This window comes from Leishmania infantum, chromosome 15, assembly GCF_000002875.2.
Source record: "Leishmania infantum JPCM5 genome chromosome 15".
NCBI lineage: Eukaryota > Euglenozoa > Kinetoplastea > Trypanosomatida > Trypanosomatidae > Leishmania > Leishmania infantum.
The window spans coordinates 18,805-46,599 of NC_009399.2; the positions used below are offsets into that span (position 1 = coordinate 18,805).

Below are 27,795 nucleotides of genomic sequence, written 5' to 3' on the forward strand. Positions count from 1 at the left end.
CCCAAACGGAGCACAAAAACGCATAAAATACAGTCGTGGAAAGCAGGCAGAAGGAGAAAACAAAAAGCTCAATCGAAAGGAGGAAGTGGCGGTGGTGAAGGCGAAAAATAGTAACGGAAGGAGGCGGCAAGCGTGTACGTGCGAGAGAGAGCAGAACCTCAAACACAAGCAGGGTTGCGCGCAGCACAGCGCCACAGAAATCCGCATCGAGGGAGGCGCCGGGGGAGCACACTCAAATAGAGAAAAAAGGAAGAAAAAACGCCGCCGCACATTTGTTTTTTTTTTTGATGTCGAAAACGAAAAAAAAAAACAGCCGCGGGAAAGACGCAAACAAAAAAAAAAGAGCGAGCGAAGAGATCGAAAGCATGAGCTGACGGCCGAAGGACGCAGGTGAGAACTGGCGTAGCACGAGACACACAGGCACGCACACGCAGAGAGGGAAAGAGAGGGAGAGAAGGAGGGTAGCCCAAGATAACACAAAACAGATACAAGGCGATGCACAACAGTCATACACACCGGGAGGCATGTGGCACGCGAAGTCAGAGAGACGAAGGGGCACAAAAGAGAAGGAGAGAAACCGAGAGGGAAAGAACATCGAAAAGGTCACATCGATCCACTCGTCGTTCACATCTCGACCCTGCGTCTCGCTTTCTCTCTTCCACCACCACCCCCGTCACCGCCTTCCTGTCTTTTGCCATCGCACCCTCCTTGGGAGTTGAAGCCGTGCGATCACCCTCCCTTTGCTGGAGCATCCGGTCACACGCGCAGGTGTGGAGATGCTGGCGTTGGCGTTGGGAGACTGTGTGAACGCGGAGGGAAAGAGAAATGCGAGAGAAGAACTCTCCTGCTCAGTCTCTCCTTTCGCCCACTCCCTACGCATCCGCTTTGCCCTTCGCCAGTGTTATACTCCTCACATGCTCTCCCCTCTCCATCCCTGCGGCCTGCGAGCTGGCCACCTTACGGCTTTCCGTTTTACCTTTCCCCTTACGGCGTGGCGGCATCGACTTGGCCAACCTTTCGCCGCCTTTTCGCCCTCCCCCCACCCGTCCTCTTCAGTTATTGCTTCACCACGCAGAGGCAGAGATGTGGAGAAGAAAGTGAGGGAGGTGTACGCTGGCTTGAACGGATCGGGTGCTTACATTGTGTTTTTATGATTTGTACAAAGAACATGGGAGCCAACAAGAAGACACGAACTCGCACTGTGCTGCACAGCCTTCGCCCTTAGCTGTAGCCCTCTCTGTCTCCTGCTGCTGCCGCTGCTGTGGCTCTGCCCTTACCTTCTCCTTTCGCTTCGGCACCGCGATGATCATCGGAGAGGGGAGAGAGCGAGTTACGTAGAAAGCGCAGTGCCAAGTGAGGGAGCATGTGAGGAAGGCAGTCATGAGGGGGAGGGAAGGGAAAAAGAACAGTTGCAAGAAAAGAAAGGAGACGAGGAAAAGAGGAACGCAGATGAAAAATGAAACAAAAGAGAGAGCCGTGCAGCACAGTGCCGGTGAGCGGTATGGCGCTCACTTGTTTCGTTGGTGAAGGCAATGTGTGTTGTTATGTTAGCCCCACGCAGGCTTTGTTACTTTCTCCTTATCTCTCACTCTCACGCACACGCTCACGATTTCCCACGCACGCGTAGAGCCGTGTGGGTTGCTTACTTGTCTGTGTGCGTATGACAGTACACACGTTGGTGTCTTTTCTTCTTTTACGATAAGTATGTGAGGACGGTGGCCCACGGCAGCTCTGCATCGACAAGGGCGTTGTGGTACACGGCATAGACGCTGGCACCGTTCTCCGGTGCATGCAGGCTCTGCAGCAGGTTCATGACGACCGTCGTGTCAAATATGTTAAGCGTGCACCAGCGGGAGTACATGAGGCGCAGCTGCCGGACGCGGATACTCTTGCGCGGGTTCGAGCCGGAGACGGACAGCGTGTGGTGCATAATGACTTCCATGGCGGCCATGGCCTGGAACAGCGGGCCAGAGCGGCGCTTCAGCATCTCGCCCACAAGCTCGTCCACCTCGGTGGCCGACAGCAAGTTCGTGCCGTTCACCGACACAGTAGAGCATGCCAGGAGAGCACCGATCACCTTGGCCATCTGAACAAGCTGCGAGACAGTGGAGCCGTTGCCGGTCTCCGCGAGGGCGAGGCTCACCAAAGCCTCCTTCCATGCCGCGGTGCGCTCGCTGGCATCGACACGGGCGCGGCGCAGCACGACAAACTCGGCATCGTCGGTCACCTTGTGAAACAGCATACACTGGGACAGTGGGTCATAGTGACCAACGCTGCTGATGGACTCCATCTGCGGGATATTGCGCGTGTTCGGCGTCGTCGGTGTGCGGCACTGGGGTGTGGTGCATGGAATGCCGGTCTCTGAGAGGTTGCTGACACTGAAGAAGTATGGCAGTAGCCGGAAGCGGCACTGCAGCGCCACGCGCAGCGTCGCCGCCTCACTCTTCCGGTCGGCGATCGTGTTCAGCAGCGACACACCAATCGAAAAAGCGCTCTTGACAAGGGTAACCATCTGGTCCGTGCCATTCGAAGTGGTCAGGTCGTGCAGCATGACGTTGAAGAGGCCTAGATGCAGCAGGTTCTGCACCTCGCTGATGTTCGGCAGCGTAGACACATCGGCAGCGTAGCAGCGCTGGATCATGTGACCCATGTTCTCGAACATGCGGGGGCATTGGTGGTATTCCGCCTTCTCAATATCGAAGCGGATCCACTCGATGATGGCGGAGATCAAGTCGCTGGGCTGGAAAGAAGGGCAAGAGGTGAGTATCGAGGAGAGCAGCTCTGTGATGCGTTGCCGCTCTTCGAAGCGTGAGGTATCGGTGGTCACCTGCCGCAGCCACCATGTCAGGCACAGCACCTTGTTCTTGAGGCTCATCGCGCTAATGCCATTCAGCACGGTCGCCTCCTCCCTGGGATCGTTGAAGTTTTGTATGAGCTGCTGCGTCACCTCCTGAATGTTGACCACCTCCGTCGCGCCCGCCATCGAGGTGCGGCAGCGCGGCAGCGAGGAATGCGGCGGGGCGTTGCTGAGGGAGTGAGAGGCGGGCAGGTTGATCGACGGGCGAATATAGGCAGAGGCCGGGGACCGCCGCTCCGGCATGGAGCTCTGCACAGGCGCGTTGTAGGAGGGGCGCAAATGCGAAGGGCCCAGCGCGGTCGGCTTCGGCGGGACGTAGGCGCGCGACAAGGTGGGACTGTTGCTGGGTGTGGAGGGAGAGATAGTGATGCTGGTGCCGAAACCGGAGTTATCGCGGAACGCGACGGAGACTGGTCGAGGAAGTACAAAATCGCAGCGCTGCATCGTGTTGTCCTCGCTCGGGCTCATGATGGAGGACTGCAGGAAGGAGGTGCTGGCCACGCTGTCGACGTGCTTCATGGACGACGAGTGCTGCAGGTCGTCGCACGAGTCCGCCTCACGCATCACTCGCTCGGTGGAGACCCACCCCTGCTTCCTGTTGAGGTCACTCAGGTCCATCATGAGGAAGCGGATGCGGGGGCGCGGGTGCGAGTTCTCGACCGCCTTGGCTACACCTAGGTAGCGTGCCAGCACTAACGGGCGGCGCTCCTTTAGAATCGGCCCGACCGTGCGGATCAGCGTCGAGAAGACCTCAAAGATGTAGTCCTCGCGCTCGACAGGGTTGCTCGGGTCAAAGTCGCCGACGAGCAGCTTGAACATATTTTCCACGACGCGCTCCGTCACGAGGTTGATCTTGAAAAGCTCGCCCAGGAACTTGATGTTGCCAACGAGACGGTTCTTCAGGCGGGTGCGCTTCATGTCCACCTCCTCCTCGCTGTAGGGCTTGCCAGTGGTGCGGTCGACCTTCTCGTCGGCAGTCAGCTCGATGGGGCGGTGGAACTCCTCGTCGCAGGTGTGGAGCAGCTCGCGGTTGATGCGGTTGCAGAAGAGGCGGTCGCGCAGCTCCGCCTCCAACTCGCGCTCGCCATCCTTCATCTCGCACAGCTCACTGAAGAGGCGCGCGTAGAGCTCACTGTACTCCGGCTCCTGCACGGCCTTGTCAAAGAACACCTTGACTACCTCGTGCAGTTCAGATTCGTCCGTTTGACGCAGCGGGAGCTGCATCAGCTCCTGAAGCAGCTCCGTGAACTTCTGCGGCGTGATGCGGCTGAGCACCGACATTACCTTGTGGTGCACCTGTCGCACCGGCTTCGCGCGTGTTTTGCCCTTCAAGCCGGAGCCCAGCGCGCCGCGGCTAATGCCGTCCTCCGAGTTGAGCACCTCGCTCATTGACAGCTGCAGGTGCGTCGGCACCTTTAGCGTGGGCACCTCCAGGTACTGCTGCACACACCAGCGGAGCACGCCGTGTGGCGTGTGCGAGGCATCCTTCCGGACCGACATGAACATCTCCACCGGATACACGCGCGCCGCCGTCGCCACCTCCGTGATGTTGTGGAAGAAGGTGTGCACGGGAGTGCTGAGCGGAGAGAACAGGCTGCTTTGCAGACTCTGCATCGACAAGTCTGTCAGCGGTGCCAGCACAGGCGCGCTTTTTGGTTTGACGTCTGGTGACTGTCCTAGCGCGGTGGGTGGTGCCAGGATAAGGCGAGGAGGAGTCAGCGGCTTCTTCTCCACATCGGCGCCCGTCGGGTACCACGGGCGAGCCGTAGCCGTGAGTGTTTTCTTATGTGGCGGCATGCACTTCACGAACTTGGGCGGGCGGAAGACAGACTCGGTGCGTCGCTCCCTCTCGATGAGGGAGCGGCTAATCTGTGTTTCCATCAGCATCTTCTAGTGAACTGAGGTGAGTGAGTGCGGCGAAGGGAGGATGGGGGGAGGAGGGGGGAGGGGGCGAATACGGAAGCACACGCACACGGGAAGCAAACGAAGGGGAGAACAGCTGAGCGAGGGAGTGGGGGACGGGGGGCAGGAGAGAGGCGAATGTGCGCGCGGATGTGTGGGAAGTCACTTCCGATAGAAAGACAAAAAGAGCGATGGGGCAGCGAGGGGGGAGAAGCAGACACAGGCATTACGATAGGAAGAGAACGGCACGCGGAAAACAGAGATCCGAAACAAGCTGTGCACATGCGTGAGCCTGCCTCCGTGAGATAGGACGATCGTGAGGCTAGAGTCGACATCAGCACGTGTGCTCAGCACGAAGACCCGTAGAAATGGCGGACACCGGCTCACATGTGTCACTGAGTCTTGCAGTATACTTCGACTACCTTCTTTCATGACACAGAGACGGGTTCACCTGATGGCAGGAAGGAGGCACACACACCTCTCGGTGCATGGCATCTCAGGGCCTCCCGTACACGCCCACCCTGCCAATGCCGGAACCGCTTGTGGCGGTGCCAGGCTCAAGTACCTAGCATGTGCGGAGGGGTCACAGCGATGTACCGCCGCTGGTATGCCGGCGGTCAGGCGCTGGATGGCGCGGCATCGCGGGCGACCCGCGACGGTGCACACGCTTGCGCATCCGCATGATGGGCACAGCGCCAACCGAGCTCGAGCGTATCCCACCCGGCCCTCACTGCCTGCTGATGGGGAGCCTGCGTGCCACGCCGAGGAGGATGCACCAGGTGGCGACCGGCATGGGGGGAGCCGGCTGCGAGGCGGCCCGCGGAGCGGTGGTGCGTAGCGTGTGAGGCAGAGGCCGTGCTCTCAGCTGACTGGGACGGCGCACGGCTGCAACGCGTGTGCGAACGGCATGCTTCGCACCAGGCGACGGGGGCCGTGGCAGACTGGCGGGTGGTGGTGGTGTGGAGTGGTGTTTGGCTCCTGTTGCATGAGGCAGAGAGCCAACACGGCGCAGAAACGAAAAAAGTGCGCACCAGCCTCTAGAGAAAGCGTTTATCCTCTGCCTGTGTGTGGTTGAGCGTAGCACACGCGCGATACATAAGAGCAGAAAGAAACCCAACGGCATCCACGAGGGCTGCACAAGGATACGCGTTCACAAAGCGAAGTCACACAGCAACATCAACATCTGCCGGGTTAAGCTTCAGGGTCGCTGTCGTCTGCGTCCTCCGCCCCCGGCGCCACTGGAGAGCGCAGAACTAGAGGTGCAGACTCGTACGTCGCCAGAAGATTGGCTGCGCGCGTGCAGATGGCCCCCAAGTGGCGGCGCAGCCCACTGAATGGTTCGTCCGGTGCCGGTGGTAGAACGCAGTTCAGTCCCGCCTCCTTCGCTCTAGTCTCCTCTTCGCGAGCGAGCTCAAGCAGGCGCTGGACTTGTTCTTCCTCTATAGGAGGTTCTGTGGTCTGCGCCCAGGACGGCCGAAGTGCTGCAACAGATGAGGGCACTTCATCAGCCGGGGCTAGCGCGACCGCCGCTGCCCGCCGCTGCAGCGCACGGAGGCGCTCATTGACGGAGCGCAGCTGATGCATCATGTTCTCATGCTCTCTTGCATGGCGCATGTAGGCGTTTCCGAGATCTGTGGCTGCTTCCTTGGCCTCGGGCAACGCAGCAGCGCGCACGTCCGTCGGTGCGTCCTTGAGGCGCTGCAAAGCGTCTTCGGCCATCACCGCGCCGCGGGCGGCTGCATAGCGCCGCGCCTCTGCCTCCAATGCGCGAAGGCGCTGCTCCTTTTCTGCGCCAAGTGCATACGGGTTGGCCATCAGAGCAGCAGTGGCGGAGGGGTCGAGCAAGTGCTCGACACGCGTCGCCTCGCTATCCGTCAGACTTGCCTGTGGCCGCACAGCAAACGCCGGCGGCTTCGCTGTAGACAGTCGACTTGACTGCAAGGGTCGCGTCGGTGGAGGGGATTTGGAGAAGCGTGTCACCTGATGCGCTCGCGCGCTGTGGTGCGCTGTGGACCGCGTCGAGCGGACGGGCTTTGACAGCGGTGGGCGTCGCACGCGCTGGCTCGGTGGGTGGCTTGTTGTTGGCGTCGCCTCACTAGACAGCGGAGAGACGGCGGCAGATGTGACCCTCTCGGTCCTCGCAGCACCTTCGTCGGGCGAGGCAACGAGCCCAACGCCACCTGCTGGTACCAACTCCATCTCCCCCTCAACCTCACGGAGAGAAACTCTATCCTCGAGATCATCGTCTGCGATGGGCACTTGCACGTGTCCAGAAGCCCCAACGCGGATCTCGTAGCTGCACCCCTCGTTGTCGACTACGGTGATAAAAGTGTTGATCTCCTCCTGCAAAGCTGCCATGTGCGACTCAATGTCCGTTGCCGTCGTCACAGGAGCGCAGGGCCTTTCCACAGGTGCGGTCCTGATGCCGCAGTCACCCTCGGCGCTTGCGCTCGAGTGGGTAGAGAGGTAGCGGAGTACGTCACCGTCCGAGATGCGCCGGATGTCCTCCGCCGTGAACTCCGCGCAGAGGCCGCCTCTCGAAAGATGCACCGTCTTCTGCAAGGCAGCCTCAGCTTTGGCGATGGAGGACAAGGGCATGCGCACCGGCACCGCGCGTGCTGCAGCGCTCCCTACTCTACCGCTGGCATCTGAGTCCTCATCACCGCCCCCTACGCCGCTAGCGGATGACAGCACTGAGGAAGAGGACAGCGACGACGCTGGCGATGTCCCACGAAGGTCGGCATCGTGTATGCCGAGACGAGACGCGATAACGTCGCGCCGCACCTTGGGTCCGCGATTCACCCCCACAGCACTGCAGTCTTCTGCATCGGTAGCCACTGCCGGCGGAGACAAACTTTTTTGCAGCGGCTGAATCATGATCTCTCGGAGGTGGCAGCGGGCCGATGCGCACGTACGCCGCACACAAGCGCACAGAGTCGTGGGGAGACTCCAAGTGGAGGTGACCCCTGCAGGTGTGCAAAACGGAAACGGCTGCAGCGGCAGGCAGTAAGGAAGACGTCGGAAGGATGAAGTAGGTAATTAAGAGAGAACTGCGACGTGGTCATCGGACGTGGAACTCTACAGGGAGGCGACTGCAGCGGGGAGAGAGAAGGTGCAAAGGCGTAGCAAAAGTGATGCAGAGCACCGAGAGAGGGAGTTGACTGGGCGAGGGGGTGCGGGGCGGAGAAGACCCCACTTTGCCATGGGCATCGTTCCATGTTTGACTCGAAGGACACAAAGAGATAGACGCACATCGTGAGGTGGTCTTTGAAGGAAGTACACTCGAACAGGCACGCGCTGCCCGCGCGCAGTCGACGCTAAGCTGTGGTCGCTCAGCTCACCTGAAAGGGTCTCTCAGTTCATCTCGTTGTGTTCTGCTTGGTGCGTGTCGATTAATGTGGAGAAAAGCCACGCCAGACGTGCGGAGCACACCCGCCGCTACAGAGAGACACACAAGCACGTGCATACGAAACCTTCAACGAACTGCAAAACGAGGGGCGAAGGTGCAAGCGGGAGGGTCGAAAGCTGCACGGTGGTGTCCCGACAGCTTTCCGCAGTGCAGACAACGCCACCACCTACACCCCCCCCGCAAGTTACGCTTTGGGACACGATGAAAGGAGGGTGAGAGGGAGAGAGAGGTGGCAAGTGGTGGAGCGAGGCAGCGAAAGAGAAGAGGCGAAGAGGAGGGGCCGGCAGCTGTGGCGCAGGCACACATCCGCGGCGGCAGCGTCTCCCTCTCCTCATATTGCCCCCTCCCCTCGTGCCCCTCAAGCACTTTAATGTGTCTATGTAGAGCCCAACACCATTCACTGATACCCAGCAGCCAGCACATACGCAGAGAGGGGGCGACACAAAGCTGCGAGAGTGCCGCTGCTGGCGTATCAGCTCCCCGTCTGCTTGCTGGCAGGAGTGCGCTTTGTTGGCATCGGCTCCTCCACGTGAAGCACAGGCGACGCGCCGGTGTACCAGTCGCTCTTGCCGGTGTGGTCCAGTGCCAACTCTTGCAGCTGTTTCACGCTGTCATGCTCCGTTTCGTGGATCGTGACCTTGTAGGAGATGGAGGGACTGCTGTCGTCCAGGTCCGCTTCCGTAGAAAGCAACTCGGCGAGGGAGTCAGCGGACATGACCTCGTCGCCCTCTGCGGCATCCTTGGCAGCGTCAGCAACGGTCTCGGTAGAGCGCTCCACAGTGGCGGCAAAGGCCTCTCCCGCTTGCGCCTTCTCTCGTTGCTCTTTGGCCAACAGCGTCACCTGGTGCGGAGTGAGCTGCTCCTTCTGTAGCTGCGTCAGCACCCCCATGAGGACTGTGGCCTCACGCATGGAGATGTACTTGCCGGACAACTTCGCCTCCTCAGCCTGAATGGCGGCTACGCGCTTCTTTACGGTGAGGTCGTCGTAGAACATCTGCAGCACCCGCTTGATCGCCACCGAGTGCGCTACGCCCTTGCGCTTTAGCTCGTAGTAATGCCGCTCCATTCGATCAAGCGGCTTGCGTATCCAAAACACGTTGTAATACCGCATTCCCTCCGAGGCTAATAGGCGGCTCTTGCGCGCCAGCTCATCGCGCAGCGCGATGCGCTCGACGGAAAGGTGGTCCGTGTCATCCTGTGTCGGCTCACTCGCGTTGTGCGGGTTGAGCGTCTTCTCTTGTTGAAAGTTGTGGTTGATGGGCGGGAACATGCGAAAGTGGTTGTACCACTCCGGGGGGATGTAGAAGCCGGTGCCCGCCAGCCGCCCCATGCGCTTCAGGTGCTCCCATGGCTCGTACTTCTCGTTCCATGTGTCGAAGCGCGGCGCCACACCCATGTTCTTGGGAATCTTATACAAACACGACGAGGAGCGCCGCATGATGGGACGAGCAAGAAGGAAAGAGCGTGACGAAATGAGGATGACCGAACGAGAGAGAGGGCGTGCAACGAGCAGACACGCAGAAGCAGAGGCAGGCACGCGTCCGTCGCAACGTGCAGGTTCCTCGATCGAGTGTGCCCCAGCGGGGAGGGGAAGAGGACGGGGGGAGAGGGGCTGTGAAAAGAGAACGTGCGAGCAAACCACAGCTGCCGGGGGCCTGATATAGGGCGATCCAAAAGGGGCGCAGGAGTCGAAAAAGCGATGCGACGGCCCTCCGCCTTGGGAAGTGCCCAGATGAGCTGCAAGGTAACGGAAGAAGGGGAATACAGAGTAGAGACGGAGACCGGAAGGAAAGACAGGAAAGAGGTGCGATCACGAAAAGGCCCTTCGTCACGCATCGGCATCCGTAGGATGCACCGTTGTTGCGGCCCCGGTGACGTGAGGGGCTCTGGCTGCTGAGGAGAAGGAGGAGCAACGACACGCGAAGACGGCGAGCAGCAGCAGCAGCAGTGCTGCATAGCCGACTGGGCCGTCGCAATGCGTGGGCGCCGAGTACATGAGAGAGGGAGCGGAAGGGCCGCTGTGCGCATCGGCTACACGCGCACCCTACTCCCCCACACACAAACGTCACCTGCTACTGTAGGCATACAGGCGCGCGCACGACTTGCTGGGAGAGAGAGACGGCGCTGGGGATAGGGAGGGAAGGGAGCGTCCCCTCTCTCTGATCATTTCACTCTTGCTGTTCCGTTTCTCATTTATTCGTGTGCCTTCTCTTAGCCACAGCAAATATGAGAGAAGCGTGTCGGTGGAACAACGCCGTGTGGGAAAGGGCAGAGAACGGGGGAGGAGGGAGAGGGCATGACAGCCGTCCATATTCGCTCCTCGCCTCACTTGGCGCCCTCGGCCAGAGCGCCGCTGCCCACACACGCACACAAAGACTGTTGCTCTACTGTGACACCTCCGCAGCGTAAACAAACACACGCACGCGCGACAACCCAACAGCAAACACAACGCAGCCACCTTACATGAAGCAATCGACCAACTCCCCTCGCTGAGTAACAGCGAAGAGGAGCCAAGGCCACGACAGCACAACGCCCTCACACAAGAGAAGTGAACAGCAAGCGGCGCACGAGGAAGGGAAAGAGATGGCGAAGAGCAGTGGAAAAGAGCGAACGGCGAGGAGTAGGTTGTGCGCATGGGCCGACCAGCCAACGCAGTCGCCGACACACGAGATGCACTCTAAGGCAGTGAAGCGTGCTGTGTAGTAGCCCACCCCACCTCCGCGCTACTCCACCTCTTCTACAGAGCCGGTGTAGTCTGTCTCCTCCCCCATCACCACTGCATCGTCCAGCTGCAGTGGTGATGAGAACTGCCGTCACTTAGCATTGCTCACGTGCGCTAAAGCCCACAGACTGCACCGCCCCGGGAGCACACACAAGCATGGGCACACATTTTTTATAAGAGCTGCAACGCGGCAAAAACTAAGGCGTGAGCGCACACGCACACGCATCTGCCGGCTACAACGCCAAAACGCATTCGCCAATCTCGATCCACCGCTGGGTCGGAGAATCTATCAAGAGGAAAGAAACGTGAAAACGGGCGAGACGAAAGAGGGCAAGAGGGGGTGTGAGCCCCCGCGGGAGACGCAGCGGGGGAGCAGTAAACACCAAGAGAGGGAGGTGAAGAAACACATTCGATACCACTGTGGCTCACCCGTCCCGTTATCCTTCCTGCTTCTCCCCTCACTCGCCTCTCGTCACACGCGCACGCACAAACACACACAGACACACACACACAGACACACACCACCTCACAAGATGAACTTCTTGATGTCCACTTTCTTGACCATCTTGTCCACGGCCTTCTTGACGTAGGCGGCGTCAATGACGAACTTCTCGCTCTTTCGCTCCGGTCCCTCGAAGCTGATCTCCTCAACAACCTTCTCCGTGATTGTGATGAGGCGGCGGGCGCCGATGTTCTGCACTGTCGAGTTGATGTACGCGGCGATGCTAGCAATCTCCCAGAGCGCGTCGTCCTCAAAGATGAGGTCGACGCCCTCTGTAGCCATCATCGCCTTGTGCTGCGCAATAAGGTTGAAACGAGGCTCGGTGATGATGCGGTGAAAATCTTCCTTGCTCAGCTGCTGGAGCTCGACGCGGATGGGCAGACGGCCCTGCAGCTCCGCCAGCATGTCGGACGGCTTAACGCTGTGGAAGGCGCCGCTGCAGATAAACAAGATCTTGTCCGTCTTCACCTGCACATTAAACTTCGTCGACACCGTGGTGCCCTCTACCAACGGTAGCAGATCCTGCTGGACGCCCTCGGCGGAAGCCTGGTGGCCCTTGTACCCGCCCGCTGCCGTCACGATCTTGTCGATCTCGTCAATGACAACGATGCCGTCCTCCTCGCAGGCGCGCAGCGCCTCAGCCGTGACGTCCTCGGTGTCCATCATCTTGTCCAGCTCCTCCTGCAGCACAGCCGGGAAAGCGTCCTTGATCTTCATCACCTTCTTCACCGTCTGCTGGCGTTGCCCACCCATCATGGAAGGGATGTCAAGAGAAATGAAGACGCCCTCGCCGCTCGCTGTCTTGGGTTTTTCTTTCTTCTCTTGAAGCTCCACCATGACCTCGATGTCGTCCAATGCCCCGCTGCGCAGGTGCTCCCGGAAGCCGTCTGACACGCCGGCCAAAGACTTAAGAATGCGGTCCTCCGCCTTCAACTTCGCCTCTTCCTCATGCTGGCGACGGATGTTCTGCTTGGTCTGCGACAAAGAGGCCTTATAGAGGTCCTCGATGATGCTCTCCACGTCGCGGCCGTGGAAGCCGACCTCGGTGAACTTGGTGGCCTCCACCTTGACGAACGGAGCATCTACGAGCTTGGCGAGGCGACGGGCAATCTCCGTCTTGCCCACGCCGGTTGGGCCAATCATAAGAATGTTCTTTGGCGCGATTTCCTCGCGAATATCGCTCGGCACCTGGTGGCGGCGCCAGCGATTGCGCAGCGCCACCGACACAGCCTTCTTCGCCTCGCTCTGGCCCACAATGTAGCGGTCCAGCTCCTTCATCAACTCGCGTGGGCGCATGTCCCGAATGAGTGTCTTGGAGCCGGGGCTCGTGAGGGGTGTGGCTGGCGCAGGCGCAGCAGCAGCGGCAGCGGCCGTGCTGCAGCATCGTACGCCCGTGAGCAGCGTGTGCGAGGGCGCAGCACCAGTGGCAGCTACGCTGGAGCGGCAGGACAGCGAGAGGGCGCGGTGCATCGCGCGAGATAAAGGAAGATGGTAAAAAGTGCGAAAGACAAGCCGACGAGGCGAGGAGCTCCTGTAACAGGAGGAAGGGGTAAAGGAAGTAACGCGTCGGTGCGCGTCAAGTCGCCGAAGCTGCGGTGGTGGAAAGAGTTGTGACGGAAATGAGCGAAAGAAGAAGCGGCAAAAAAAAAGACAGAGAGCGCGTACCGTCCACAAAGCACGGCAAAGAAAGCAGTGCAGCGCAACGGCGCGAGGGAGCGAGGGGGACACCAGCCAGCTGCAGCAACAGACGGGCGGAATGTATGTTGAGCCCCTCCTCGCCAATACGCCTTTTGCAAACAGCGACACACACACACACAGGCACAAGCGAGTGCAAAGGTCAGCAAAGATGGAAAAGAGTGCGCGTGCGTGTGGGTCTGTATGACGAGCCAAGTATGTGTGGGTGAACGGGTACGTGCACAGGATCAACAGCAGAAAGACGAGAAGTCGCAGCAGCACCGGGTCACAGCGAGAGTGAGAGAGAAACACGCGACGACACGTATTCGACTTTGTATTGAGTTCGGGTGCGGAGGGGGGAGGAGTGCCGAAAAGGCAGATAGAGGAAGAAAGAAGTGGTGAGGCGGGGGGATGAGGGAAAGGTACATGCGCTGCGCGTTAACACGAAGAGGGATTCGTAGCGTCCTTCCATCCAATGCAGGCCTGCCACGATATGCGTCGAAGCGTTGTTTCACTGCCCTTGTGCGTTGCACGAAAAGGCCCTTTGCACTGCCTCTATGTGATTTGGCCGTTTCAAGCGCCCATGAGGCGTAGGGGTGAAGAAGCGAGGGTGCATGCCAGGGACCCGTGTACGCATACGTGGTCGAGGGATGCTCTGTCAGCGTGTCACTCGTTCAACTACGCCCATCGCAACGAATTCAGCACGCGCGCTCTGTTTATCTACACATCCAATGGTGCAGCGCGGATAGACGTTTGTGTGTGTGTGTTTGTGTGTACGTGCGTGGGCGTGCGACTGCGCTTTTTCGGCTGCCGGGGTGACGCCAAAGAAAAGGCGGGAGTGACACGCCCGAAACGTCTGGCGGAGTCTGTGCATGGCCGCTGCCCAACAGCAGAGAAACAAACTACGACCACAGCGCAGGCGGTAACGGCGAGAAGCAACACATATACAAACATCCGAACGACCGGAGGAGGAGAAGGCAGATGCAAACAGAGAAAAAGAGAGCTTCAAAACAGCGAGAGGGGGCGCTGTGAGGGCGCGCTCCGCAAAGCATCACAAAGCCGAGAGGCTCACTCACGCAGATGTGCAGATGTGCTGCTTTCTCTCTATCCAGCCCCACCCGTTGCCTTGCATGTGCCATCAAGGCCCCTCCGGCTGCGTCTTGCTGCGCTCCCCACACCCAGCCACCCGACGGGCCCACCTCGCCACATCGCTAAATCTTGTTACTAAAGAGCAGGTGCTGCTCTTTGCGCTTGAGGGGCGCCATGGAGCGGCACTTGTGGTAAATGCGCACCAGTGTGGAGCACAGAAGCCACTTGTGTCGCTGCAGCACCTTGGAGGTGTATGTGTCGCGGGAGCTCACGCCCAGCTCGTGCTGGAGGACGTTGAAGTAGGCCGCCGAGTGCAGCCCCACCCCGTCTCCGCTGTACAGGTCAGCCAGGGCGGGGTTCCCCTTCACTAAAGCGTCCTCCTTCGCGCGCATTTCCTCCGCTCCGTCGGGGATCGGCATACGCTGAGTGAAAGCGTACGCGATGAATCGCGCCTGTGCCTCAAACAACAGAAAGGGGGGCAGCAGGTCCTTTTGATAGCCCACCAGCGCCAACGAAGGCTCGGCGCACCAAAGTGTCCCCAGATAAAGCCCATGACGGCTGGCCGCTGGAGGACCGCCTGCCGCGTCACTCGAGGTGCTGAACGGAGATGATGAGTTAGACGAAGTGAGCAGAAGCTGATCCTCTTCCAGCACGCGGCGCACGTTGGGGTGCAGAAAAGGGTATCGGCGGTTGTACCCTGTAGCGCAGATGACAGCGTCGACCTTGTCGACAAACACCTCCGCAGACGGCGCGGCCGACGACACGTCGAGGTGACCGACGCGCTCTTTCGCCTCCGCCACAATGTCCGCAGTGCTCCGCCGCACCGACGGTGCGGCAGCAAAGCGCAGCCCGCGTCCGTCGTTGTCAAGCGGCAGCCCCACCGCTGGGATAACCTCCAGCCGCGTATTGCGGTACCGCAGCCACTTGCGCACCACATCCTTTGCCGCGTGCGCATCGTTGTGCAGCCACGGGAGGCGAGCCGCGAGGCCGGCGATGCGCGTGACGGCGTCGGCGGCCACCCGCACATCCGACACCTCCTTTGTCGCCCCCCCGCGTCCCCACGGCGCCACCGCCATGTCCTTCCAGAGCTCGGCGGTGAGCGAGGAGCACGCGAAGCCTGTCTGAGGACCAGATGATGCCGAGGAGGGGGCCGGTGCGGTGATGCTCTGGTACACCTCTGCCCCCATCCGCTTTAGTTCAACGCAGTAGTCGTAAGCGGAGACGCCGTTGCCGACGACGACGACGCGCTTCTTGTGAAACGAACGGAAGTCCTTCACGTGCGCAGCGTGATGCACCTCTCCACCCTCGCGCACATACCCCTCCAGTGCCTCCTGCATTCCGGCGGGGAAGCGCACTTCCTGCGTCTGCCCGGTACACACGCACACCTTGTCGAAGGACCACTCCATGACATCGCCGCTCACAACATTCACAGATATGATCTTCCACATGCGGTCTACCGAGTCGAAGCGGGCGGACTCCACCTTCGTGTTGAACCGCGTGAGACACCGTACTCCCTTCTGTGCAGCGTATTGGTGCAGGTAGTGCCGCACCGCCGTGTGGTGCGGGAACTGCGCGATGGCGTAGTCGAAGCGGACGTCACTGAACGCCATCAGCTCCTTGGGCAGCACGCAGCGCATAGACGGGTAAATGGGAGAGACGCATCCGCGGCTGGAGAAGATGTCGCGTGCGTTGCTGGCCCAGATGCCGCCCGGCTCGGGGGCAAGATCGAAGCATGTGACGAGCAACCCGCTCTGCCGCAGCACCGTACTGGCCGCCATTCCAGCTGGGCCACAGCCGATCACCGCGCAAGACTGCATGAAGTCTTGTGGTGCGGCCCTTGAGAAAAGAAGCAACTCGGCAGCGCGCCTTGGCGTCTCCTGCTTTTTTTTGGAGAGCGCCTCGATGGGGAGAAGGATGGGGCCACGCCACGCCGGAGGAGAGCCGGCGGCTGCGATGGCCGAAGCAGCAGTGGCTCAGAAAACTGCGCAAGTGACGCAAAGGAGAAGAATGCGCGAAAGAAGAAGAGAAATGAGAATATTTCGGCACTGACGGTGGGGAGGGCGCACAACTGTGCGAGCACCGGTGGGTAGCAGAGCAGCGGCGCATGGCACTACCCGCAGCACACGCGCTCACTGGGCACTGCATCGATGCTGCAGGCTTAGCGCAACCTCCGAGTCGACCACTGCACGAGAGCACAGAACGTACACCATACGCATACGCCGCTGTCACTTCTACAGTGCTAACGCCAGTGCCGAAGGGCCAAGGGTGGACACGTAAGACAGGGAAGGCAGCGCATCAACAGCCACTCGGGTCGGCGCACGCATAAGACGACCATCTTCACCTTCGCTTCTATTTCTCACTGTCTCCTTGGCAGAGAAATACGATCTAGAAAGTCGCGCGGCGCCGCTTGTTGCGGGCACACAATACTGCACATCGAGTAGAAGACGAAAAGGCATTCGCAAATGACAACACACCGGGGAAGGGAGGCGACGAGAATGGGCATGGACATGAGGCCGCCGGAGAGTCAGACGCTACCCCCCCCTTCCCCCTCCCTCCCCCTCCCCATCTCAGCGGTACGGCGGATGCTCACTTGAGCATGTGAGTCTCCAGAGTGCCACGTGCCCCTCACCCCTGCGGTTGCCCTCTCGCCCGCTCTGCTGACCCTTTGTCTGCCTTTCTAGTGGCTCTCTCGTGGGATCGCCCTCGGCACCGACCATGAGACCCTGGCTAGCCCTCGGCGGATGCTGCATCCCCTTCGGCGAGAGACATGAAGCGCAAACAGAGGGAGAGAGACATGTGCTGGCTAGAGCATCCAAGCACATACACACGTCGATGTACGCGTGTGCTGCAGTGCAGCGGTGAGGCCAATATGTGCGCGCATCTGTACATCTCCTCTGCGCACAGTACCTCTGCGGCAGCTCTGTTCTCCTCACGTATTCCCTCATGACTTCGCTGCAGCGGCTTCGGCAGCGCCAAAGTAGCTGCCGACGGGAGCCGGCTGGCGTCGCACCACCTCCTCTGCCTCGCACAGCAGCGCATCCGTCACACCGGCCAGTCGGCGCAGTGTGATACTCTGCTCCTGCTCGACAATCGGCTGCGGTTGAATCACACCCACTACGGCAGGGGAAACAAAGTGGCGCACCTCGATGCCGCCGACGCAGCGCTGGAACACCTCACCCTTGTGCAGCGCCTGCGTGAGGTGGGTGAGCTGTGACTCCAGCGCGCTGAGCTGCTGCTGCTGCTCAGCCGAGGCCTCCCTCTTCTTCTTGTCGGTCGCCTTGAACTTCGCGGCTGCGGTGGGCGACGCGCAAGCCGTCGCCGCCGCTTTCGGCGCTGCTGCAGCTGCAGTGCGCTGACTCAGCTCTTGCCCGTTTCGATCCGGCGCGCCGTACAGCACCCACACCTCCACGCCGTCCCCGCTGCGCACATCCACGTCGCCCTCAAAAGCAGCGTTGCGAGGCTGGAATGTCAACAACGAAAGAAGCGTACGGGTGGCCGCCACGGCGACGAACTTCACGACGGCCACTGCCAGCACGTTACTGCACGACGGCATTACGCAGAACGTGTGCTTCCCCGGCAAGATCTGCGAGCACAAAGGAGTTATGAGGCGGCAAATAGATGGCGACAGGTACTGGCGCGGCAGCACTGGGGAGCTGCTCGGCGTGAAGCCGACGCGCATCTCGTACGAAACCACCGGCGTGAACGCCGTCTCTCCAGCGACGGTGAACACGGCGCTGTATGGGTCGGCACGAATCCGCCGCGCTCCGATAACCAGTACATAGTAGCCCGCCTGTGGCACAGTGAGGGTGAAGGTGTCCGTGCTGGTGCTCTCTTCGCGCTGGTGCCACACCCACTCCGCCCCTAGGGGTGCTGTCTGTGAAAGATCCTCAGGAAGGGTCCGCAGCGTGCCCATGTACAGAGCGCAGCACAGCTCCGTCGTGCTGGCGTGGTGATTGACAAACGACACGTACGACGGCGACCCGCTGGCGGCAAAGGCGCTGTGCGTCTTGTGGGAAGCCAGCTGCAGCCCATAGTGGTAGAAAGCAGGGGTGAGGCGCGGGCGCACGCCCCACTGCACTACCCTCATGGCTGTTCGCACGAGCGCCTTCGCGGGGTCTGCAGGGAGGTGAGAGGCGAGAAAGTAGGTTGGGTGAGTAAAGAAAAAGAACTCCCGTCGCAGCCTCTCCGGGGTAACGGGTAGCAGCTGAAAGGACTCATTACACGGCACCGCCCCTGACCCCGCCGGCGGCGATGACTGCGATGGGGCGGCCGCCTTGCCACGGCCCGCTGCGTTGCCCGCTCGCTGTCCTTTACCGGCCTCGTGCACCGCCACAGACGACGACACATCTGAATGGGACGCAGAGCTGCGCAGCACCCCATTCGACAAGGCAGCCGACACATCTACAAGGTACTGCCTCCCGTCTACCGTCACCATATTCCAACTCCACTCAAACGCCTCCTCCGGGGCCGCACCCTTTAGTTGGCCCACCACGACTTCGCACACGACGCCGACGCTGGTCAGCATGTGCATGTACACGTCGGCCAGAACCGGCGCTGGAGCGCGCCGCGTCTGTAGCGCCACTAATAGTGGATCAGGGGGAGCGGCGGGCTCTAGCGTTGCCGGAACTTCCTTCACCTTGCGCGCCGGGCGGTTGGAATTGCGCGCTAACGACGCCGCCTTCGCCGCGGACGGTAGACCGACCGTCGAGGCACCTCCGTTGTCCTCATTGGCGTTCTCTACAGCTCCTGGCACGCTCACCTGCAGCGTCATGTGAGAGCACAGCCACATGTACACGCAACACGCCTTCTTGATGGTGCACTGCGTAGCAGTCTGCCGCCACGTGACAGTCATGAAGGGGTCTACCAGCTGCTTTGCAATCGCCGACCACTCCGTGGCGTCGCTCAGCGATCCAACGGCGTTGCACCGCTGATCTGCTTCGCATCGCAGGGCCTCTGGCAGGCCCCAGCCTGCGACTTCTACGGGATCGTAAGAGGTGTCCGTCTCCGCCCTCTTGCCCCGACGTCCGTCTAGTGGTACCTGCATCTTGTGATTTGGACTGGTGCTGTCGAGGGCCGCCGTCGTCCCGGGGGCAGTCGCGCCCCTGCTTTCCCGCTCCATGCTAAAGCCAAAATGGCGCAGGTAGTCAGCGTAGCGATTGAGGGGCAGCCGCGCCGCGGCGGCTTCAGGCAGGTGCGTATGTGCTTCGTAGAGAGAGGCACCGTATTGAAGGAGGGAAAGAGACAATGAAGAGGCGGCCGTGGTGGCGGCGGCTGCCTTGGCCTCTGCAGCCGCTTTCGTCTGAGGCGCTGGGGCAGCGGTGCTAGCTGCCTTCATTGCAAGAAGAGAAGGTAGGTGTCTCTACAGCACTGTGCATGCGCATGTGTGCTGCTGCTGCCATACGTGACGAGGCACGAGGCACGGGAGATGTCCGTCCACCACCGCCGTCACCACCCAGTCCGCGGCAACAGCACCAGAGACATGAACACATGAAAGGCGAGAGCGAGAGGGGAGCAGAGGAGTTGACGGGAGGGAGGCAAAAGATGGCCCAGAGACGTCAAAACAGAGCGATGCGGAAGGGATACGCTCGGGGCTATCAAGTGAGCCGTGCAGAGCTCTGTGTCTCCTTGCACGCGGGCCTCCCCCTGCGGGGCAGGTCGCATTAGAGCCTGCGCACGCTTGACGATTCTTGCTGAGGTGCTCACGGTGGCAGAGACGACACACGCCGAGGTGACACCCCCGTCATCATCACGGCTTCAGTCGTCAACAACAGCAGCGAGCGGCCCACACGCACGGGCAGAGAGAGAACGAGAGGGGAGAAAGACAGAAGCGAGAGATATGTGGCAGAGTCCTTCCCTCACCTTCCTTCTTCCTTTGCTCGAGACTCGCCTTCTCACTGCACACGATGGTGTCTTCGCAGCGTTGGCGTATGTGTCTGTGCGTGTGCGTGTTGGTCTCATCTGTTTCTCTGCGTTACAATGTCGGCCCCACTCCCTCCCTCCGTGTCCACGGGAAGAGGGCCCCCGTGTGATGGGGCGGAGACGCAAAGAAGGCAAGTGAGCGTGTGGACAGGGAAGAAGCGAAGGGGAGCCACCACGCCCGCCCTCCCCTCCCTCATTCACTCACTGGTGCAACTAGGGCGACTCAGACTCTATGCTGAACGTACCGGGTTCTTCTCTCCACGAGCCTCTTGTACGCAAACGCACGTGTGCCTGCGGTGAGGGACGGCAAGAGAGGGGAAGGGGAGAGGGGAAGGAAACGCAGGGAGGTAGTGATGTGAAAAAGAACGCTCAGCGACCGGCAGCGTCGCCCCGCCTCGTGTGCGAGAGTCCCTGCCATCCCCTCTTGTAGCAGAACTGCCCGCCCTTTACTCACGGCCCCACTCTCTCTCTTGTCTCTCTCTGTCGCCTCTAATGCGTTACTCGACTGCCGATCCGTCGGACTCAGCGGCAGGGTCGATGATGCGCACCGCCGGGACTGGCAGTGGCTTGCGGTGGTATACCTGCGCATAGGTGAATAGCACCAGCTCAAACGAGTATATTTGCGTGGCCTTGCTAATGACGCTGCGTAGCATCTGCGGGGCCAATCCCTTGTAGAAGCCGAGGAAGCCGTCCGCTGCGTAAATGTGCCGCATTGTTGGCATCACCCGCACGTAGTCGTGCTCCCCCGTTACCTTGTTCACCGTGCGCAGGTGGTTCATGACGACGTTGTACGGGTACGCAATGCCGACTGCAACTAGCTTCGCTATCATCGTCAAGGACACCATCGCCGCCGAGGACCACCAGAAGCCGCGCTCGCCGAAGCTGCCCTCGTGCGTCACACGCTTGAGCAGCTCATACACGGTCCAGAAGCACCCCTCTTCTACAAAGCGGCCAGCGATGTTGGTGACTGTGCCGCGGTAGAGGCCACGCATGCCATCGCGGCGCATAACATCGCTCAGCACTTGGTGAATCGTAAGCTTGTCGTCAACTTGCACACGGGTCCGAATCACAAACAGCGGGGAGAGGGTCAGGTTAGTCGCCGTGACGGCACCAAAGGCGCAGATCATCGGTCGCACCTGCTCGCTCACCCTCGAATCAGCGAGCTCGCCCTTGAGAAAGCGGTAGGTGGGAAGGTAGATGGCGTTGGAAGGCATGGAAGCCATGATGTTGGCACCGAGACCGCGACTGAAGGCGTGAAAGAGGCCTTCGTTGAAGAGCTCGCGTGCTGTGATGAGGAGACTCTTGTGTGACTTTCCTGTGGCAGACCGGCCGGCCGATAGGCGCACGCGGATAGTGTCGAGAGGGTTCGTAACGCACGTCGAGCAGACGCCGGCAAACCCGCCGGCAAAGACGGAGACTAGGTTCTCCCGTTCGGCGCGCGACGTAGACGTCATGATGTACGAGAAGGGCTAAACGGAGAGAAAGAGAGTCTGCGCGTGCGTATGCGTTTGTGTGGTCCGCTTCGCGTCAACTCGCACAGCCCACCTCACATGAAGAGGAAGAAAGGAGGGGGAGGGGAGATGCACGGAGAGTCGTGCGTAAGGCGGGCGTAAGGTGCGAAGGAGAGAGCAGCAGCAGCAGCAACAACATCAAACGAGGCGGGCGACGACGAAGAAAAGGGAAGATGAGGAGTATATATATATATATATATATGCGTGTGTATGTGTATCGAAGAGGGGGTAGGGAACGACCCAACACACAAATCTCAACGAGAAGGTAATCTGAATAAAAGAGGGGAGTCAGACAGACAGACAGAGAGTGTGTGTCACGCCGTGTGCGTTTGAATGCGTGTGCGCCTGTAGGAATGCGTATATATCTGTGTGGGTATGCGTCGCAGTGGCTGCAGCTCTACCTCCGTGAGTGGCGTTCTGTGTGCGATAAAACGGCGCGCAAAGACAGAAAAAGAGGGCGAGAGGCGGTAGAGGGGAGGGGGCCAGAAAAGAGGTAGAGACATCTACGGTGGATTGGGGGAGCGGACACCCTGAAGTGTAGCCCCTCAGATGTCCGCGATTTGACTTTCCGTGGTCCACAAGGATGGTGGTGAGCTGCTGCTGCAGTTGCCTTCCCCGAGAACGGCCGCATCTGAGGGAAAAAGCTTCTCGCGAGGAAGGTGGCCGGTACCCGTTAACATCTTACTCTCCTTATCCCTTCTTGTTCGAATCTGCGGTGTAGAGCCTTGAGAAATCGGAGATTGCCACGATTTCGATAGTGGAGCACAGGGCTGAAAACCAGCATCTGTCGCAGAAAGCGAATTGTCTTCGTCGGGTCCGAAGAAAAGAAATATTGAAAACGGCAGGCCATCTCTTCAGCAGGGGCACGCGGTACCTTCTCCCTTGCTTGACATCTTCCGTTTGTCCCCCCCCCGCCTCGCATTCCTTCACTGCTACTATCGGCCGCATGTTCATCAAGCACATCCCACTTGCCGGTTATGCATGGCGCCTTTCCCTTCCCACATCATCTTCCCACACACAGCACACCCAGCTATGTCAGAGACGAAGCCATACATACCTGAACTCCGGTATCGCAGTGAGCGAGCTTCACCATATGCGTCAAGGTGCCCCACGAGAGAGAAGACGAGGGGAGGGGCCCTTGATGCCTGGTCCGGAGCACAGCCAACCATCATTGCAATGGCCGCCGCATCTGAAGCATGTGGCATTCTCAATGCTGGCCCGGCTACCACATGTGACTACCAGCTGCAGAGCAGAACAAAGGAAAACGGCGGTCTGCGGGGGGGAGGGGGGGGGCACATGATTCCTGTCTCTCGTTTTTCATCTCCCGGTTCCTGCTTGGAGGGGTGAAATGTGCGAGGGGCTTAGACGTGCATTAATATAGGGGGAGGGGGCCTACGGCAGAGTGAGCGCCCCATGGCGGATCAGCACGTGTGCTCATGTGTTTTCGGCTTTTTGTCCTGCCTCCCCTGCGGAGACGCATGACTGAGCTGGTGAAAGAAGAAACGCGCGCACCCTGCTGCGGAATTGTGCGTCGTCTGGCGACCCGCTTTCCCCTTTATGGCACTGCAGCCTCGAACCTCCAACGATCAGCGCCTCCGTGCGCTCATGCCCAAGTGCCGCACTCTGGTACGGCTGCGCGGTAGTGACGGGCGCCGTGAGTCTAATCACGAAGGATCGCTCTTCCCACTTCTACCCCGACAGTTGCTTGCGAATGCGTCTGCCATGTTCAGCACGCCATTGATGCTGCAAAAAGGAATAATCGCCCCCTTCGCTGTGGAGAAGACTGCACATCGTCTGACGCGTGAACTATTCAATGGAGGGCTCTCACCGATGCCACCAGAGCGGGATGAGGTGTATGATCCTATCGTGGCGCAACGCGGGGTCGCGGAGGGCCGTGCAGTAGCGCTGATTCGACGACCCAGCACCGGTGAAAGAGTCCCAACTACCGTCACAAAATTCACGTACCATGTCACGGTCAAGCACTCCTAGCACAGCGAGCCTCGATCAGTCCGCGGCATCCTTCGCGAGCTTCGACGCACTGGCACTCCTCCGACGGCAAGGATCGCGGTGGTAACCGAGCACAGGGCTGTTGTTTACGCGTGAATAGGGCGAAGCAGCCTCGGATTCGAAGGCATCGGTAGGGTCTGTGCGCCATGCATAAAGCAACCTCTTCACAGTGGCGAGTGGCCTTTTCCACAAGGAGGGGGTAGTGGTCTCTCTGTTGTGCTTCACCTCTACATCGACGGCTTTTTGCGGGGAAGGGGGGGGGGCGTGCGTTCGTGAGGAATCTTTGTGGCACGTTCTCGAGGAGCGCTTCGGGGGTAGCCGTGTGCTGTTCAGAGAAGAGGAGATGGAATGTAAGCGGGCGTTGTACACGCTAAACGCGGGCGAGTGTGCCACCGCACCGCGCACGATTTTATCGCTCTCTAGTCCACGCATGCTTAGTGGAAGAGGAGGCAAAACGAAAACAGAGCATCACGGCGGGGAAGAGAACGCCGCCCAGAGACGCCGCCTCTCCCCCTGTCCCATACCTTCCCGCCCTCCCGCCATTACGGTCGCCGGCGGGAAGCTGTGAGCGAACGACAAGAGCGAAGACAAAGAGCAGAAGACAGAGGGAGAATGGGAGAGGGGGGAAACGGAAGTGTGAGAGAGCAGCCGTTGCCTGCACGCACTACGAGAGAGAGGGAAAGATCCGTGTGCAGCACTGGCCCCAGTGGCAGAGCCGTCCAGCATGCCCTTCGCCGTTTCTTTCACCCGCCTTTGGCACCGGCGGCCATCCCCGGTGGAAGGGTAGCGTCTGGCGGACTTCGCGCGTCGCCGTGCGCTTTCGCTCGCCTTCTCTTTCTTCGCCTTGTTCTTCCTGCTATAAGTTAGTCGTGTCTTACGCGTTTGGAGGGAGGGAGGGAGGGGGAGGCGCCGGTCTCCCTGCACGGCCTCGTGATGTGCAGGAGCGGAGAGATAGGCGGACAGAAGGGCAGCATGGGCAGCGTTTCAGGACTTGCACAGCCGCCACTATCAAGAGTGCCCCTCCTTCCCACTTAATGGCTGCACTGGTAGTACAGGTGATTATACGATTGTGCCCGCATACCCTGCATGCGTGGGCGGTGCGAGTGGGCAGGTGTATGGAGGAAGCGCGGGAGGTGGATCAAACAAAGGCCGAGCGAACAGAGGAGACGAGCGTGCATCCCTCGTGGGGGAGAGGGCCGACTCGCGGCACGGCACAAGAGAGCACCCGATAGCTCCAGAAAAGATGCACACACGCAACGAGACACATAGAGACACTAGCAACTCCGCGTCGCCACCGCCCTTCTCAGCCTCCTCTGCCTCTTCGCCGCGACCCACGTCTACGCCTGCCGATGTCCGCCGCCACTGCTGCCTTCTCAGTGCTTCTTCATGCGCTTCTTATGGCGAGACTTCTTGTTGCGCTGCTTACCGTCACCGTGCCTGTAGGGAGCAACGCCCTTCTGCGCGCGAGCCTCGGCACGCCGCTCCTTGGCAGCCTGGCGGATCCTTCGCTGCTTGAGCTTCTTCACAACGCCGGCTTGGATCTTCTTCTCGCTCTTCGCGCGCAGCTCGCGCGCGCGGGCCTTGATCTTGCTCGCCTCGTGCATCTTCTTTTCCCGCTCCACGCGGCGCACCTTGCGCTGACGCTGCAGAATCTCCGTCTCCTCCCGCTCCAAGTTCGACAGCTCATTCTGGAAGTGGTTGATAGTCACCTCCGCCTCCTTCTCGTACAGACGGCGTGCCTCCTCGTCGCGTTTTTTGCGCTCCTCGCGGCTGAGGCACCACTCCCGCTTCGCCTTTGTCGTCACCTCGTTGAGGAAGCCGTCACTGGCCGTGCCGTAGCGCTTCTCAGCCTGGGCAATCTTCTCCTCAAGCTGCTCGGCCGCCAGCTGTGCGCGCACCTGCGGGAAAATGTCGTCGATGTCTTTGGTCGCCTTGGCCAACAGCGCATCCGGCACATCGCGGCGCTTCACAGTCGCTACCTGATGTTCGTTGATGGCACCGCTCACCGAGAGGATCTTGCGCATGATGTCGGCGTCCTCGACTTCATGCACGAGGGACACCGCGGTGCCGGTCTGCCCAATGCGCGCGGTGCGCCCCACGCGGTGGATGTAGGCAGTGAGAGTCGGCGGCAAGTCGTAGTTGAGCACCGTGGCCACTCCTTGAATGTCGAGCCCGCGCGACGCCACGTCCGTGGTGATGAGGTACCGCACCTCGCTGCGCGCAAACTTCTCGAAGGCCTGAAAGCGCTCTTCCTGCAGCTGGTTGCCCTGGATCTCCGCGGCAGGCAGGCCCAGTGCGTTGAACACGAGAGCTAGTCGATGCGTGGTGGTGCGGTAGCGGCAGAAGATGATCGTCTTGTCTTTTAGGTAGTTCTGGCAAAGGGCAACGAGGTAGCGCGTCTTGACCTTGGCGATATGCTCCTGATCGCTTTCCACGGCGGAAGCGTCGTCCCGCCCGTCATCTGCGTCGTCAGCCGGCGCCCGCTCTGCCCGGCTCCGCTTCTGGCGCAGCCGCTTTTCACGCGGCGTCTCGCCGTCCTTCGCTGCCGCCTCTGCAGTGGAGACGGCGGCGGCATCTACGTCGTCGGCAGTCGAAGTCAACGTCACAGGGGTGGTGCGGATGCGCACAAACTGCTGCCGGAGCTTCGACTGCAAGGCGATGTGGCCGATGTCGACGTTGATGGGCTTGAAGAGGTGCTCTTTGGCGAACTCGTCCACCTCCTTCGTCATGGTGGCAGAGAACATGAGCACCTGGCGCGTCTCTTCCGGGATGTGCTGCAGGATGTCCAGCACTTGATCCTGCAGAGTGACCGTCAGCATCTTGTCGCACTCATCCAGCACCAGCACCTCCACCCCGGTCAGGTCAAGGCCGGCCCCGTTCTTGTAGTTGTGAATGTAATCGACGAGCCGGCCAGGGGTTGCCACCAGGATATCCGGCACCGCATCCAGCGCGGCCTCCTGCGCGGCAGGCGCGACGCCGCCGATGGCCAGCGCCACCGTCAGCCCCGAAGTGAACTGGAGGAGCTGCGCTAGCATGTCTTGGCACTGCACACCGAGCTCCCGCGTCGGCAGCAGCACAACGGCCCGGATGAAGCGGCGTCGACTGTTCAGCGTGGTTGCTTTCTGCGGCTGCCGCGTGAGGAGCAGGTGCGCCAGCGGTAGCAGGAAGGCAGCGGTTTTGCCGGATCCCGTGACGGCTCGCGCGCACACGTCGGCCCCGCGCAGCGCCGCAGGAATGGCCTCCGCCTGCACTGGTGTGGGAGAAATGTACCCCAGGTGCGACACAGCGCGGATGAGAGCCTTGCACAGCCCCAGCTCCAGCCACATGATCTTCTCCTGTGTCTGCTCGCTGCCCTCGATGGCCGCAGCCGCGCGAGCAGCCCCGGTCATGCACCACTGCACAGGCCCGTCGCCGCCCTCCGACGGTATTGCCGAGGAGAGCCGCGACGATGGAGACGCCAAAGACGAGGAGGCGGCGGCGCCGTTAGTCGTGGGTGCTGCCCGCGCCACGCCGCGCCCGCCCGTCAGGCCGCTGAAGAACAAAGATGTGTTCTCCAAGAGCTCATCGGACGCCTGCGCGGCCGAGTCGGTACCCCGAGGCGCGTGTGCAGCTCTGCCGCCGCGACCCTCGCCACGATACCCGCCTCGTGCGCCATAGAAATGCTGTCCGCCGCCGCCACGGCCGCGACTTCCAGGTGAACGTCCGCGGCCTCGCATGCTGTCGGAGCTGCGCGCGTCTGTTTTTCGGCGCTCAAGGAGAGCAGGAAAAGAAAAACTAGAAAGAAGCACTGCGCCGTGCGACCTGCGCAATGAGTGTAAGAGGGAAGAGAGGAAGGGCGCCGGTGGATTCAATCTACAGCGACAGCAACAGAGGGGTGTCGATAGAGAGAGCCGAGACAGGGAGGCACCATTGTAGTCGGCGCGTCGAGGGCAGTGTGCCGGGGTGCGATGAGGTTGGGAGAGAGAAGAGAGAGGGGGCGGTGCATAGAGGAAAAAGGATGCCGTTGCATCAGTGCGTGAACGAGAAGCACACACACATGGTCCCTCGCACGCACCTGCACACGCAAACCACAGATCTGCCTTCCCTGTGCGGCACGCCTGCCACCGCCCTGTGCCCACTGCAACGGTGGTGCTCAGAGACGAAGGACCACGTGAAGCGCATTCAGGGAAAACAAAGAAAAGGACGAGTGCGCTTACAGCTTGC

General features: G+C 60.5%; 8 protein-coding genes across 8 annotated transcripts; all 8 read right to left on the minus strand.

Moving 5' to 3' along the window:
* Positions 1-1,693: 1,693 nt before the first annotated feature.
* On the minus strand, positions 1,694-4,744 carry LINJ_15_0060 (conserved hypothetical protein; the record flags this gene model as incomplete). Its single annotated transcript, XM_001464307.1, has 1 exon — positions 1,694-4,744. One exon carries the CDS (start codon positions 4,742-4,744, stop codon positions 1,694-1,696), a length of 3,051 nt encoding a protein of 1,016 aa, XP_001464344.1.
* Positions 4,745-5,950: 1,206 nt separating this feature from the next.
* Positions 5,951-7,357, minus strand: LINJ_15_0070 (conserved hypothetical protein; the record flags this gene model as incomplete). Its single annotated transcript, XM_001464308.1, has 1 exon — positions 5,951-7,357. One exon carries the CDS (start codon positions 7,355-7,357, stop codon positions 5,951-5,953), a length of 1,407 nt encoding a protein of 468 aa, XP_001464345.1.
* Positions 7,358-8,640: 1,283 nt separating this feature from the next.
* On the minus strand, positions 8,641-9,606 carry LINJ_15_0080 (conserved hypothetical protein; the record flags this gene model as incomplete). Its single annotated transcript, XM_001464309.1, has 1 exon — positions 8,641-9,606. The coding sequence occupies one exon, from the start codon at positions 9,604-9,606 to the stop codon at positions 8,641-8,643; it is 966 nt and encodes a 321-aa protein (XP_001464346.1).
* A 1,810-nt stretch (positions 9,607-11,416) lies between these two features.
* On the minus strand, positions 11,417-12,688 carry LINJ_15_0090 (putative heat shock protein HslVU, ATPase subunit HslU; the record flags this gene model as incomplete). The annotated part of the gene is made up of 1 exon (XM_001464310.1): positions 11,417-12,688. One exon carries the CDS (start codon positions 12,686-12,688, stop codon positions 11,417-11,419), a length of 1,272 nt encoding a protein of 423 aa, XP_001464347.1.
* Positions 12,689-14,277: 1,589 nt separating this feature from the next.
* On the minus strand, positions 14,278-15,972 carry LINJ_15_0100 (conserved hypothetical protein; the record flags this gene model as incomplete). The annotated part of the gene is made up of 1 exon (XM_001464311.1): positions 14,278-15,972. The coding sequence occupies one exon, from the start codon at positions 15,970-15,972 to the stop codon at positions 14,278-14,280; it is 1,695 nt and encodes a 564-aa protein (XP_001464348.1).
* A 1,124-nt stretch (positions 15,973-17,096) lies between these two features.
* Positions 17,097-19,490, minus strand: LINJ_15_0110 (conserved hypothetical protein; the record flags this gene model as incomplete). The annotated part of the gene is made up of 1 exon (XM_001464312.1): positions 17,097-19,490. The coding sequence occupies one exon, from the start codon at positions 19,488-19,490 to the stop codon at positions 17,097-17,099; it is 2,394 nt and encodes a 797-aa protein (XP_001464349.1).
* Positions 19,491-20,571: 1,081 nt separating this feature from the next.
* LINJ_15_0120 (putative mitochondrial carrier protein) lies at positions 20,572-21,528 on the minus strand (the record flags this gene model as incomplete). Its single annotated transcript, XM_001464313.1, has 1 exon — positions 20,572-21,528. The coding sequence occupies one exon, from the start codon at positions 21,526-21,528 to the stop codon at positions 20,572-20,574; it is 957 nt and encodes a 318-aa protein (XP_001464350.1).
* A 3,437-nt stretch (positions 21,529-24,965) lies between these two features.
* Positions 24,966-26,918, minus strand: LINJ_15_0130 (putative ATP-dependent RNA helicase; the record flags this gene model as incomplete). The annotated part of the gene is made up of 1 exon (XM_001464314.1): positions 24,966-26,918. The coding sequence occupies one exon, from the start codon at positions 26,916-26,918 to the stop codon at positions 24,966-24,968; it is 1,953 nt and encodes a 650-aa protein (XP_001464351.1).
* Between the last annotated feature and the right edge of the window lie 877 nt (positions 26,919-27,795).